This window comes from Primulina huaijiensis, chromosome 15, assembly GCF_012295235.1.
Source record: "Primulina huaijiensis isolate GDHJ02 chromosome 15, ASM1229523v2, whole genome shotgun sequence".
NCBI classification, from domain to species: Eukaryota; Viridiplantae; Streptophyta; class Magnoliopsida; order Lamiales; family Gesneriaceae; genus Primulina; species Primulina huaijiensis.
This window is the reverse complement of record NC_133320.1, coordinates 5,660,463-5,674,516: the sequence shown is the minus strand read 5'-3', so window position 1 is coordinate 5,674,516 and position 14,054 is coordinate 5,660,463. Positions and strand designations below refer to the sequence as shown.

Genomic DNA, 14,054 nt, shown 5'->3' with positions numbered 1-14,054 from the left:
AAATACAAAAAAAAAAGTGATGTGTACTGAATCTTAAATAAATCATGGACATATGTATTTTTCTCCAATTCACCCTTAAAATAATGCATCATTAAAATTTTTATTTTATTTCTTTGTAATATACTAATATATATGTTTTTTTTTTAATAATTATTGTTTTCATAAATTAAAAAATATATATAATTATGTTGTATCTATTATTTTAGGCGATGCCAGTAGTGCAAAAAGACGCCTCCTCGCGCATCTTCTTCTCCGTTGTTCCAATTAAGAAACTAAACCCTAATCTATCCGACGTCACTGTCACACTCTTCTGCAACCTTTCGAATTACCGGAGTTGTAGTGCTATTGATCGATCGATCCATGGCGGAGGAGGATACGGCGGCCGCGAGGATCAATGGCGAATACCATAGCGAGACCAGTGAGTACAGCTCGGAGGATGAGGGGACCGAGGATTACAAGCGCGGCGGCTATCACGCTGTGAGGATCGGCGATTCCTTCAAGAACGGTAGATACGTTGTTCAGAGCAAGCTTGGATGGGGACACTTCTCCACTGTGTGGCTGGCCTGGGACACTAGTAAATCTGTACATTTTCTCGTTATTGTCCTTTTTTCATCTCACTTTATTTTTTGCTCCTTGTGTTGGTGAATGAATCTTGCGATTGATGTTAATTTTCCGTTGTTGGAGTGTTGTTCAACCCATTTGATTATTCTAGGAATAAGCAAAGACCTCCAAATGACTATTATTGTTTCTTTTATCAATGTAAAAGCTTTTACCGAAAACAAGGCTTTTTTAGTCATAGTTGTGTTAAGGTGGGTAGCGGGTGAGATTGATTTTTTCAGCTTGGTTATTTTAATTGTGTGGTTTTATTGGAGGAAAATTAATGATTGCGTTAAAAAAATGGTTGGCTAAAAAACTCACTCTACTTTGTGCGCAAGGGTGGAACATTTAGCTAGTTTTCTCATGATTGGTGTAATTGAAAGAGGGAACTGATTTTTGTATGTTTATTTTCTTTTACGTATTTGGCACTAGATTTATGTAGCTCTGAAAGTTCAAAAGAGCGCTGAACATTACACAGAAGCTGCAATGGATGAGGTGACAATATTGAAACAGATAGCTGAAGGTGATCCAGAAGACGATAAATGTGTTGTGAAGCTTTTGGATCATTTCAAGCATTCAGGGCCAAATGGACAGCATGTGTGTATGGTTTTTGAGTATTTAGGAGACAACCTGTTGACACTGATTAAATATGCAGACTACAGAGGTGTTCCTCTTCACATGGCTAAAGAAATCTGCTTCCACGTTTTGGTGGGATTGGATTATCTTCATCGTCAGCTATCAATCATACATACAGATTTGAAGCCGGAGAACATACTACTCCTGTCTATGATAGATCCAGCTAAAGATCCGAGAAAGTCAGGTGCCCCTCTTGTTCTCCCATCCAGTAAAAGCAAGATTGTGCCGAAGCTTGAGCCTTCTAATGATCAGAATAGTTCGTATAGCGGCCTGACTAAGAACCAGAAAAAGAAAACTCGAAGAAAAGCCAAGCGAGCAGCTCAGAAATGCGTTGGGCCAGAAGGTTCCAATAGAGCCGAGCTTGATGATGAAGCAAGTAGTCCTGAAGCTTCTCAGCTGTATGGTAAGTCCAATGGAGAGTCTGTTGAAGAAGGAAGGATTACTTCAGTTGCAGAAGCAGAAACTAATAATGGAGCAAATGTTGAATGTAAAGGAACTAAGGTTCGTAAGAGAGGGAGTCGATCTGAGAGGCAGAAGCTCTTGGCTGAGATTGACCTAAAGTGCAAGTTAGTTGATTTTGGAAATGGATGTTGGACATACAAACAATTCACAAGTGACATTCAGACGAGGCAATATAGATGTCCAGAGGTTATTTTAGGTTCTAAGTACTCAACATCAGCTGATATATGGTCACTTGCTTGTATTTGCTTTGAACTGGCAACTGGTGATGTTTTATTTGATCCACATACCGGTGATAATTATGATCGTGATGAGGTATGTGGACCCCCTTCTTTGTTCTAGGTAATATACATTTTAATTGTATCACACACGGCATGGCTGTTCAACTAGCTTAGTCGGGCCTGTCTTAGCTTAATCTGTGTTCTTCCATGTTTCTATTACATAATTATTTACTCATCTAATCAATGTAGGAGGCCGCCTCTATTTTTTTACAAAAGTCGTTGCTTGGACGTCCAAAAATGTAGGGGTTTACCAGAATTGGTTGCTACTTTATTTTCAAATGAATTTTTCTCAACTCTAGATTCAATAGGAAAAGGCATTGTTTCTTTTTTGTGTGTGGGTCTAGTTTGTAAGTGTCCATTTATATAAATAACCACCGAGAAATCCTTTTTTGGCATGTATATAATATAACATATTTTGAAATTGTTAATACTCATCTACTGTTAATGTCATATACCTAATACTTTTATTGCTTCCGAAGGATCATTTGGCCTTGATGATGGAGCTTCTTGGAACGATGCCACGCAAGGTGAGCTGTTCTGTTTGCTTATTTTTTACCATACCCTCGAAATAAAATCTTCTTTGAAATTGCATGTGGCAAGGCAAGCACTGTGCAGCTTGTGCTGCCCTTAGTATATACTTTCTGAACTCCACTGTTTTGCTTGATGAACATAATCTGCAGGTTGCCTTAGGCGGGCGTTACTCACGTGAATTCTTTAACAGATTTGGAGATCTGAGACATATTAAAAGGTTAAAATTTTGGCCTCTTGATAAGTTGCTCGTGGAAAAATACGAGTTCTCTGAACAGAATGCGAATGAGATGGCAGATTTTCTTGTCCAGATGTTAGAATTTGTGCCTGAGAAAAGACCAACTGCGGCACAATGCCTTAATCATCCATGGATTATAGGACGGCGGCGACAGCTTACGCCTCTGTCTTTAAAGGTGATTGACAATGGTGGTTCTGACAAGAAATGTGAGAATGATGAAAGGGAAGCAATGGAGGTCAGAGTCGGAAACATTGCTATCGATGTAACTTCTTCTGAGAAAGACTGTGATTCCAAGTTTAAAGGGAAGCAATGGAGATCAGAATCGGAAACATTGTTATCTATGTAACTCCTATCGAGAAGGACCGATTCCAAGTTTAAAGCACACCCTTTAAAACAGTCATAAATTGCGATTTAGTTTTGTCTTTGATCCATATTGAATCTCAAGTAAGGTGCCATTTTTGCATACTCTCCCTCTGCTTATGTTGAGGTTGGTTCTTCCGTTTTTTTCCTTGTGGCTATTATCCTGCTTGAGCAGGAAAATGGTGAAAAGGCTAAATTTGAGTGCTTGTATTGCGTCATGACAATGTTTATTCATTTACAGGGCAACGCTTACGAATGCCCCCTACAATTCATCTTAGTTGTAATTGTTGGACCGTGTCCAATTAAGTAATACATTTATACCTTTGTCCCCTCAAAGACATTGATTGTCAATGTGAAAATTTTTCAAACGTCCATCATAGTGGCTGCAAACATGTGCATCACATATAACGTTTATATGTACACAATAGTTATAACTTGTATTCTGCTGCAGCTTAACACCGCAGATTTCTATCAATATCCTATGAACAAGGCAGGAAAATAACCCTTAAAAAAACTAGTAATTATAAAGAAAGAAGAAAATGCGATCTACACAAGATCTGATAAATTAGAAATCCCATTACTTTTGAGCACCTATTTTGTGATTTCAGAGGGAAAGATAAATATTACTCGAAAGTGATATATATCAAGCGTTTGACACATAGATACTCACGTTAATGTAAAACTACACCTCAACTAGAGACAGCGGCATTTTTCGGCTCAACAATAATACAAATTCCCATCTCCTTGCGTAGCCTTTTGTTTACTAGCTCAATTTATATATATATATATATATTATAAAAAACAGCCTTCCGTTATAAAAGATGCTTATCCCAGTAATCCCACTAACCAAGAACGTCAAACCAACCAACCTATCATGGTTCTCTCAGGTAACCTCAAATAGAAGGAACATGCCCAAAATGCGAGATAACGAAAACCTATGCAAAAGGTACCGCAAGTGTGTTGGGACAAATTAACAAATGAACAACACTCAGTATCTGCGCCTATCAGGCCTTTCAAAATCAGGACATGCGATTTAATTGTATCACGAAAGAGCCCGACAGGACAGGACAGCTAACCAAATCTCATTCAGGTCTTTCAGTCAACTTCCATTGCCTTCTCTTTCTCACTTTCTTTACTTGTCCATAATTTGATAGTTCGATCATGTGAAACAGTCGCAATACACTGTCCATCTGCATAAAATGACACAACAACCTTGGATGATTTATCATATAGCTCCTGAAGTATTTATTAAAATCAATTAAATTAATAATAAGCATCCGCCTTCCACGAATCAACAATAAGCCAAAGGAAAATGACATGATGCAAAAATTCCAACTTAAAAGAAAAATAGTTTTTTATTGCATTTTATTTAAAAAAATTGGCGACAAAGAAACACCCAAAAAGATCATAACCATAGGCAACTGTAAACATAAAATCATACTAAGCCTCCGATGTTCAGAGGGACTGACCTCCCACAATATCAAGCGAGGTGACTTTTGATTCATGACCAGACAAAGTCTTCACAGGCTTGAAATCTCTCGAGGACCAGACCTGAAATGAAATGCTATGATAAGTTTCACGAATAAAACCAAAAGAGAGAGAAAACCTAGCCGGCATGTTAAAAACCTTTCCAGAAGTCATAGTTTAGAATATGTATACACACCTTAGCAGTCATGTCATATGAAGCAGTAACTAAAAAGTATCCATCCTGAGGTTCAAATTTGACTTGAGAAATAAGGTTAGAATGAGCAGGTATAATGTACAAAGATTTTCTTTTCCTCAGATCCCATATTCGGCATGTGTTATCTTCCCCACCAGTAGCTAAATGATAACCGTTGGGAGAAAAACTGAGGCCAAGAACCTGAAACCACACATGACAAAATGGTTATCATAAAAAACTAAGCCAAAGCAGGAGTAAAAGAGAGGCAAAGAACAACTAATCTAAAAAACCCAGCGAGCCTTACTGGCTTGACATGGCCTTCCAGAGCAAGAATGCTCCTCCCAGACCTTAGGTCCCACACTCGAGCAAGAGAATCCAGTCCACAAGATGCTGCTAATGAGCCATCATAGTGAAAAGACAATCCATACACACTCCTGCTATGGCCTTCTTGAAGAAGCAACTCCTCACCAGTCTCCACATCCCATAATCTCCAAGTTTTGTCAAAACTAGCTGTGCCCAAGTACTTTCCAGATGGATGGAATTCGATACGAGCAAGACGATCCAAATGACCTTCAAATATTCTCAGAACTGCACCCTCTGGATTCCATAATCTTGCGGTCCTATCAGCAGAGGCGGTAGCCAATTGATAGTTTATTGGAGAGAATGCAACATCTGTAGCTCTTTCTGAGTGGCCCTTTAGTGCAGAAACCTTATTCACTTCGGGCATGGTCCATAACTTTGCAACCCCACTTAAAGAACTACGGAAAGATGGAAAAGGAAATAAATAGAAGTATGGATTCTTTAAACACGATATCTTGCAGGGATTGAAACAAACTATAATATATCACCAGAAAATGTGAAGGGAATCACATAATTAAACCTCTCAGACAAATTTGAGGGCTATGATGAAATTATACTTATCATTACAGTAGAAACTCTCGAAATAACCGGAATCACATACAGAATATGATATGCACAAGCAGGCACTAACACGTATGAAAAGAAGTTCAAAAAGATAAAGTAGAATACCAAACTTCATGAGGAAAGGATTTACATCAATCGTAAGAGAATAGCACATCAGATGTGGTACAATTTGACAGTGGTTAACAACCTAAATGCACCTCACCTGCATAGCCACTGCTACATGGGATCGCAAGTGAAAAACTAAGACGAGCACAAGAAAGTGTCCAGTTAACTCAAACATATATACATACACATGGTAAGAATAATAGACAGTGTAGATTACCAGGTGGCAAGCATCTTCCCGTCGTGTGAAATTGAGCATCCAGAAAGAGGCCGATCATCACCTATCTCACTGGAATCCAAGACCAACTTTTCTGCCTGTTTCAAAGACCAATCTATCTCAGCATCCAAATCCTCGTCAGGATCATCCCTTTTCTTCCTTGAACGATGAAGGCGCAAAGCAGCTTTAACTATCGAATATTTTGCAATTTCTTTACGGGCCTCTAAAAGTGCTTGTGAACCTTCGGTGTAAAAGGGATACTGAATATCTTCATCTGGTTTGGATGGTGCCATCATGGCTGCAGCTTCTTCATCCTCATGTGCTTTCATCAGCATTTCCAGCTGGCCTTCAGAATCAAGTTTTGCCATAAGTGCCCTCAAACGGTCACGTCTCTCCATCTCCCTTTCCCCAAAGAGAGTTATAGGTTCACCAAGCCGTCGGAGTCGGGTTCGAACAGCTCCATCATTGGTTGGAACTGTCATAGCAGCCGCGTGACGCTTCATCAAAAGTTCCTGCATCACTTTCTCTTGCCTCTCTCTAACCTGCCTGCTTTCTTCAGAGATTTCATACTCATGATTTGATCCCGTGGGAGGACGAATATATCCAGACTCATCTTGATCAGAATCTGAATCACTAGCTTTTGAGTCTCCATTCTGGCCTAAAGGCGGTCTAATGACAGTAGGGCGGGCGGGCAGTGGCGCTAATGACCGAGGAATTGGGAGAGGCACAACAGGTATTGGGGCGATAGGAGGAAAGCCCGGGGTTAAGATGGTGGGTGCAATTACCGGTTGTGCTGGTCGAAGAGAAGTTGTATCCATTGCAGAAACAACCATTTCATCGTCAGAAGCTGGAGCTGAAGCCTCAGTAAACGAAGTAGAGACTGTACTTTTGTCATCAGAGTCCATTGTTCCTGCTCAATGAGGAAGCACAAATTTAATAACCTCTTCCAACTAAAACAACCACCAAACCGGTACATTGATAACAGCAGTAAGATAGGAAGTATTACACCAAACAATGTACAGTTCTATAGTGTCTTATAAATAAAAATTGATATCCTTCCCTTATAAATGTCTTTTTTTAATAAACTAACATACGCAGGCTTTTCAACAAAGAATAATTACATAGATATATATTATGAGTTCAATTCTTGATCAAATTTAAGAAGTATCCTAACAGAAAGTCAGGATAAACAACAAATTGAAGTCCATATAAGAATAGGAAATCAAGAGTTTGACCACATAGGAAGTAGTCAAGTCAAGCCAAGCCACTACAATAATGAATTAATGCGAGAACAATAGAACCATCGAAACTTACATCTAAATTCAAAAGTTTTGAAACACAAAACTTATGGTTTAAATACAAACAGCACTAAGCATCGAAATCCATAATTAGGAGCCTTTGCGAAATAATGTCGGAGTCGAAGAAGTATGCACATTGTAAGTAAGTTCAAATTTCAAACTTCGGCAACCAGAAATCCCAAAATCTATAAAGCCCCATCCCTCCTGGTCCAGCACCCACCCAGACCCAGCGACTACCCTAGCCCCAAGCCGGATACCCGTGATTCCAACAAATTCAGAGAAATCAAACCAAAAAAAAAAGAAATATAAGAAAAAAAAATAGAAGGACAAGAGGGAAGAAAAAGAAGGGGAAAAGAAAACCCTTACCAGCACCTGCCGTATTGCCACGGGAAACAATCACAGATTCAAAAAGGAAAATAGAGACAGCATCATTTATGCCCAAGATCTGTATGTAATACTTGCGCGTAGGGAGACAATCATGGTTTTAGGATATGTTCATGTGACGTGACTCTCTGTCGATTAAGTTTTTTTTCATCTCTATCTTTTATATGATTTATATTTGCCTTATTTTGATATCTATTCGTTCTTGATTTTACAAAATGATTTTTTCCACACAAAACTTCGTCAACACAAATAATAACATGTTTGAAACCTAATTAAAGTAATTATTCAAAATCAGCTTTAACATTCTGAAGTAATGAAAAACATATGGTTCATTCTTTTCTCTTTAAAAAGAAACATGGTCATCAAAATTTTTTTATTAACCGTCTGAATTGAATTGTATCGTGATGTTTTTTCTTATTTTTTTATAAAAAAAAATTATGATTAAAAATAATAACCATAAACCGCACCGTATATATGATGAGGTTTTTTTTTTTTTGGTCAAAAAACTCATCAATTTGTAATAATATATAAATAACATACTCAATTTAAAAAAAAATATTCATTAATTTTATCTCAACTCTTGACAAAAATTCTTCCTCCTACAAAAAAAAAATTTAATTTTTTTTAAAAAATATTCTTAAAATTAGTCTTGTATTTGTTTAGAGTATTTATTTTTTTAGTAGGAATATTTTAATCTTGATTATAGTTTTAATTGTTTTATTTATTTTTATGATTTGACTTATACTTTAATTTTGAAAGACATTTTATTGTTATTGTTTTCGAATCAATTTAAATATATGTTCTAATATTTTGCACTCTATTTGATCATTCACAATGAAAAAAAAACAGTAAACCTACAACAACCATCCGAAATCGTTCAAAATCATAAAACTAATTCTACATGTAAAACCATGATTATTTTTTAAGAAGACTAACTCTCCTCACATGAAAATTGGGTTTGATTTTTAAAAAAAAAAAAAAAACCATGAAAACTGCACTATGATTACTCTTAAAAAAAAGCTACCAACACAGTTGCCAAAACCTAGAAACAATTTGAAAATTTTCAGTTTAACATTCTTATTTAGTTATTAAATCCAGTCAAAATTCATACAGTCAAAATTCATACAACCAAAATTTGAAATTTTGAAACCAATTTCTTTAACTAACAAACTGCAAAACTACACCTTTAGGTATAGTTTGGAACACTGGATAAGAGAGATTGATAAATAATCATCTTTATCCCACGTTTGGTACCTTTTTAGAAAGCCCATGATTGATAAATAATTTTATACAAGGATAAAATATCCCTTTTATGAGATGTGATAATTTTTAATTTGATAATAAAAAAAACACCATAAATGACTTAATTTTTCTCAATATATAAAAATCCTAAACCCTATCGTTTGATATGGAAATCCAGTTTGAAACACGTAGGGATTTTAATTTGTTAATTTTAGTTATTTTGATTTTTTAGAAAATAATCAATATTAGTTTATTGTGTTTCAATTTTTTTGAGTATTACATGTAGTTCTAAATTTAATAAATTACATAATTATTTTTTTGATTTTTCTTTCTTTTTTGCCATAAATTTATAAAAATAAAATGATATTTAAATTGTCAAATAAATTTTTTAAAATTATATTTAAATTGTAACACAAATTTTGAAATTATAAAATTTATTATGAACAGATAATTATTAATTCAAGCAACAACTTTGAAATTATAAAATTTTATTATTATAAGGTTAATTTTGTCATTACAATCTAATATATAAATTTAATCACTCTTATTAAAATCATACCAAACATTAAATATAATAGCATACATCTTATTTATCTTTAATTTATCTTTATATTATATATCACATGTTTATCTTATCATGTATACCAAACTATGTGGCTTGTATCCCATAACAAAACAATCTATGAACCCAAATCGTACTCATTTCAAACATTTCAGTTTTTACAATGATAGGGATCCGTTGTTGTAAATGGGTTTTTGTGTAGTTCCAGGCCCACCTGATATAACATCGTCGTCGTATATAATTTTTGTTTTTTCTATAATACTTGATTTATATTTGGGGTGTTGTAGTTTTAAAAGATGAACCAAGAGGAAGAAGACAACCCATGAAACAAGCAAACAATAACAGTTGATTTGTCTTAAAAAAAAATCTCAATCAAATATATCCCATTTGGGTTTTATGTCCGATTTTAAGAACACTGGTTGGGTTTAATATGTAATAATTTTACATGTGGTTTGAGTTTATGAATTGGATAAAGAACAATAGAAAGGCCAAAACAGGATTTTGCATATCTTAGTTGGATATGAGCAAAGAATATGAATGAGTCCAATGGATTTCTCTTCAGAAAATGAGCAAAGCATATGAATGAGTCGAATGGAGTTAAAGTGGCAAACTCTTGGCCGAAGTGGGATAGCTTATGTTGCCCAAAAGGGGTAGGTGGATTGGGATTTCGACGAGTTTCTGCTTTCAACAAAGCATTGATCACTAAACAAGCGTGGATGATTATTCAATTGCCCAATTCATTGATGGAGAGAATACTCAAAGCCCACTACTTTAAACATGTGTGGATATTATGATGGCTGGTTTGGAGAATAACCCATCGTACATTTGGCGATCACTACTGTGGAGTCGGGAGCTTATTAAGAAAGAACTGTGTCGGAGAGTGGGTCATGTACAAAGTATTGTTGCAAGGAGAGATCCTTGGATCCCAAAGCTACCCTCTTTTCAATGTCATGGAAAAACAAAGTTAATATTGGGGTAGTGGTGCGAGACGCTCAAGAGCTTCTTGTTGGGGCGTTAGCATGTCCTATTCGGTATCCAGATTAGTTAACTTGTGCGAAATTGTTTGCAATCAAAAGTGATTTGGATTTATGCTTTCATCTTGGCCTGATTAATGTATGCATTTACTCGGATTCCATGATTACTAATCGAATTAAGCTTATCCCTTGCGAAGAGCATGGCCCTCTAAGTTTAAGTCAATTCAACATATGCGTCGATCTGCTAATGGTGCAGCTCACTTTCTAGCTAACAAAACTTTATCTTCTTCTCATTCAATCGAAAGACTTGTTTGAAAATATTCTAATATGGTTTATGAACGTTGTATCTCATATTTCCGAATTAATTTATATGTCATATTACTTTTTAAAAAAAAGAAAAAAAAATTATTTTGTACAGAATCTTGATGCGAATTCAAAATATCATGACGATTACTATTTGTCGGTAAATTGTAGTCCATCCACATTCACGTGGAACTAAAGAACGTCAATCATTTTCATTTAGAAGTTTTGAGTAAGTGAAGTGTTTCTTTATAAATAAATATTTGATTAATTGTTATAAATTTAATTCTCTTTATTAATATTTTTTTTGTACGAGTATGTCGTACAAATTTGTCAATTGAGACATATATAACTAATATTGTTCGCAAATTATTGGTTTCTCCAGGAATTTATTAAGAACAGAAACTTCGAGTTACGAAACAAATAAATAAATAACACCAATCATTTCTATTACTTAATTGGGTACTGAATCATTTCGATTATTTAACTAGAAATCATGAATACAAAAAGTCATCTTTAAATCAAAAGAAACCCACTAAAACCAAAAAGCACACGAAATGAACTTGAGCAGAAAATTTTGAAATTAAAAATTTTATTAAAACATATAATAATTATTTTAGGAGAAGTTGGTGAAAAATATCCGATCAAAATATTTTTTTGGGTTCACTCCCTACCCACAAAATTGTGGTATTATGTCATACAAAATATGGTACACTTCATGTGGAAATATGGTACACTTCATGTGAAAATGTGATACTAAAAAAGTACTCAGGGACTGAACAAAAAAAATCGAGAGCTAGATATTGAAGATCAATTTCCCGATTATTTTACACAAATATAAGCTGTAAATAAAAATATTTGTTTTTGCACGTGAATCACGTGTACTTTACTAGTCAATTCAAAAACCATAACCAACATACAGTTGTGCCACAACACCCGACAGGTTCAAATTAGTCGTTACTTGAATTTTCGGAACAATTAATTTCTAGCATAGTAGCATGGAAACAAAACTTACGTGAGCCCACTCGCTATTGAAAAATTCAGAAGGACAATCAAATTTCTGTACTATGAAATAATGGTTGTATTGTCACTAGTTTTTGGATCGGTTTGGCGTGTTACATATGGACGAATATTTTAAAATTTTTGTTATTAAAAAAATTTAATGGAAAAACATTACAATTAAAAGTTTTTGTAAAATAATTGTACGAACACCTTTTTAGATAAAAAAAAAAACTTTTATAAATACTTATCTAAATAGATTTTTTCAAGTGGAATCATTACTCCGTGGTAGATGAGAGATTGAGAATCAATTGGGACCATTTAATTTTTTTTTTTTCAAATACAATAAAATAAAATAAAAAAGGGTAAATTTGAAAAAAATACATATGTATATCTTTCATTTAATATTCAGTACCTAGAAGAATTTTTTTACAAATCTAATACCTGACAACACTACAAACTTAGTTTTAGCTCCCTACAAAGATAAATTTACATTTTTGCCCTTTTATTATTTAAATAAATATATAATTTTATCCATCAAATTAATTGTGTGTTTTCCATTTACCAAAATATTAGTACCTATTATGAGATTTCAAATACTTGATTTTGTTATTTGAATACTCCAAATGTGTAAAAAAAAATACTACATTTTTTAACAATCAACATAAATTCTGTCGTTGTTAGTTTTTCATTAAAAATACATTATGATGACTTATTCATGTCATTTTATTTTTTAAAAAATATAGTTCATCACTCATCATGAAATAAGATTAAGTACTTATTTTGACATAAAAAGTATTTATTCTGAAGTTCCACATACTTTATTTGGCTCTTTAAATACTCTAAATGTGTAAGAAAATACTGAATCCTAAACGATCACCATAAATTCAGTCATTGTTTGTCTTTTCATGAATTGTGTATTTGGATGACATATTCATCTCATTTAATATTTTTTTTGTAAAAATATCAAATTCCCAACTAAGCATTTAATTTTAAACTAATTAGTTTTACTTGAGAAATGTCTATTTTGAGTTTGCAAATACTTGATTTCGTAAATGAGATACTCACAATATGTATCAAAATACTAAATATTCGAACAGACAACGTAAATTCACTAAGTATTGGTATTTCAATGGAAAATGCATTTGGATGACATATTCATCTCATTTAATATTTTTTGTAAAAAAAAAAAATTCTCAAATAAACATGAAAATTTTAAAGTACTCAGTTTTACTTGAGAAGTACCTAATTTGAATTGGCAAATACTTGATTTCGTAAATGAGATACTCACGGTATATATTAAAATATTGGATATTCGAATAAGCAACGTAAATTTTCCAAGTGTTGGTATTTTCATGGAATATACATGCATTTGGATGAGAAGTACCTAATTTGAGTTTGTAAATACTTGATTTGATATAGGAGATACTCATAATATGTAATAGAACATTGGATATTCAAATATGCAACGTAAGTTCATCAAGTGTTGGTTTTTCATAGAAGATGCATTTGGATGACATATTCATCTCATTTAATATATTTTTTGTAAAAAAAAAATTCCGAAATAAGCATGACAATTTCAAAGTACTTAGTTTTACTTGAGAAGTACCTAATTTGAGTTGGTAATTATTTGATTTCATAAATGAGATACTCACAATATGTATTAAAATATTGGATATTTGAATAGGCAACGTAAACTCTCCCAGTGATGGTATTATCATGGAATATGCATTTGGATAAGTAGTACCTAATTTGAGTTTGCAAATACTCGATTTGGTACAAGAGATACTCATAATATGTAATAGAGTACTGGATATTCAAATATGCAACGTAAGTTTACCAAGTGTTGGCTTTCCATGGAAGATTCATTTGGATGGCATATTTATCTTATTTAATATATTTTTTGTAAAAAAAAAAAACAAATTCTCAAATAAGCATGAAAATTTTAAAGTACTTAGTTTTACTTGAGAAGTACATAATTTCATATTTCAAATATTTGATTTGGTACATGAGATACTCATAATATGTAATAGAATACTGGATATTCGAATATGCAACGTAAGTTCACCAAGTGTTGGTATTTCTGTGGAAGATGAATTAGGATAACATATTCATCTGATTTAATATTTTTTTGTAAAAAAAAAAAAACCAATTTCCCAAAGAAGCATGAATATTTAAAAGTACTTAATTTTACTTGAGAAGTACCTAATTTCATATTGTAAATACTTGATTTGATACACGTGATACTCATAATATGTAATAGACTACTGGATATTCGAATATGCAACGTAAG

General features: G+C 33.6%; 2 protein-coding genes across 4 annotated transcripts; one reads left to right on the top strand and one right to left on the bottom strand.

Annotated features, from left to right (window-relative positions):
- Nucleotides 1-213: 213 nt before the first annotated feature.
- Nucleotides 214-3,118, top strand: LOC140959140 (uncharacterized). The gene is made up of 4 exons (XM_073416927.1): nt 214-582; nt 1,030-2,007; nt 2,453-2,500; nt 2,654-3,118. Exons 1-4 carry the CDS (start codon nt 361-363, stop codon nt 3,083-3,085), a joined length of 1,680 nt encoding a protein of 559 aa, XP_073273028.1. The 5' UTR covers nt 214-360; the 3' UTR covers nt 3,086-3,118.
- Nucleotides 3,119-4,037: 919 nt separating this feature from the next.
- LOC140959139 (U4/U6 small nuclear ribonucleoprotein PRP4-like protein) lies at nt 4,038-7,745 on the bottom strand. 3 transcript variants are annotated; one of them, XM_073416924.1, is made up of 6 exons: nt 7,667-7,745; nt 6,006-6,912; nt 5,064-5,517; nt 4,763-4,960; nt 4,569-4,650; nt 4,038-4,289 (listed from the first exon to the last, which is right to left on the bottom strand). In XM_073416924.1, exons 2-6 carry the CDS (start codon nt 6,905-6,907, stop codon nt 4,195-4,197), a joined length of 1,731 nt encoding a protein of 576 aa, XP_073273025.1. In that variant the 5' UTR covers nt 6,908-6,912; nt 7,667-7,745; the 3' UTR covers nt 4,038-4,194. The 3 variants fall into 3 exon arrangements, with proteins under 3 accessions (XP_073273025.1, XP_073273026.1, XP_073273027.1); XM_073416925.1 differs by having other exon boundaries at nt 7,673-7,728; XM_073416926.1 differs by lacking the exon at nt 7,667-7,745 and adding an exon at nt 7,317-7,456.
- Nucleotides 7,746-14,054: the final 6,309 nt, after the last annotated feature.

Bases quoted from the DNA above. Each gene is read 5' to 3' on its own strand.
- LOC140959140 (XM_073416927.1), top strand. From the start codon at position 361: ATGGCGGAGGAGGATACGGCGGCCGCGAGGATCAATGGCGAATACCAT. The intron at 583-1,029 runs GTACATTTTCTC...ATTTGGCACTAG, and splicing joins CCTGGGACACTAGTAAATCT to ATTTATGTAGCTCTGAAAGT. The intron at 2,008-2,452 runs GTATGTGGACCC...TTGCTTCCGAAG, and splicing joins ATAATTATGATCGTGATGAG to GATCATTTGGCCTTGATGAT.
- LOC140959139 (XM_073416924.1), bottom strand. From the start codon at position 6,907: ATGGACTCTGATGACAAAAGTACAGTCTCTACTTCGTTTACTGAGGCT. The intron at 5,518-6,005 runs GTAATCTACACT...ATCTTTCCGTAG, and splicing joins GGGAAGATGCTTGCCACCTG to TTCTTTAAGTGGGGTTGCAA. The intron at 4,961-5,063 runs GTAAGGCTCGCT...GTGTGGTTTCAG, and splicing joins TGGAAGGCCATGTCAAGCCA to GTTCTTGGCCTCAGTTTTTC.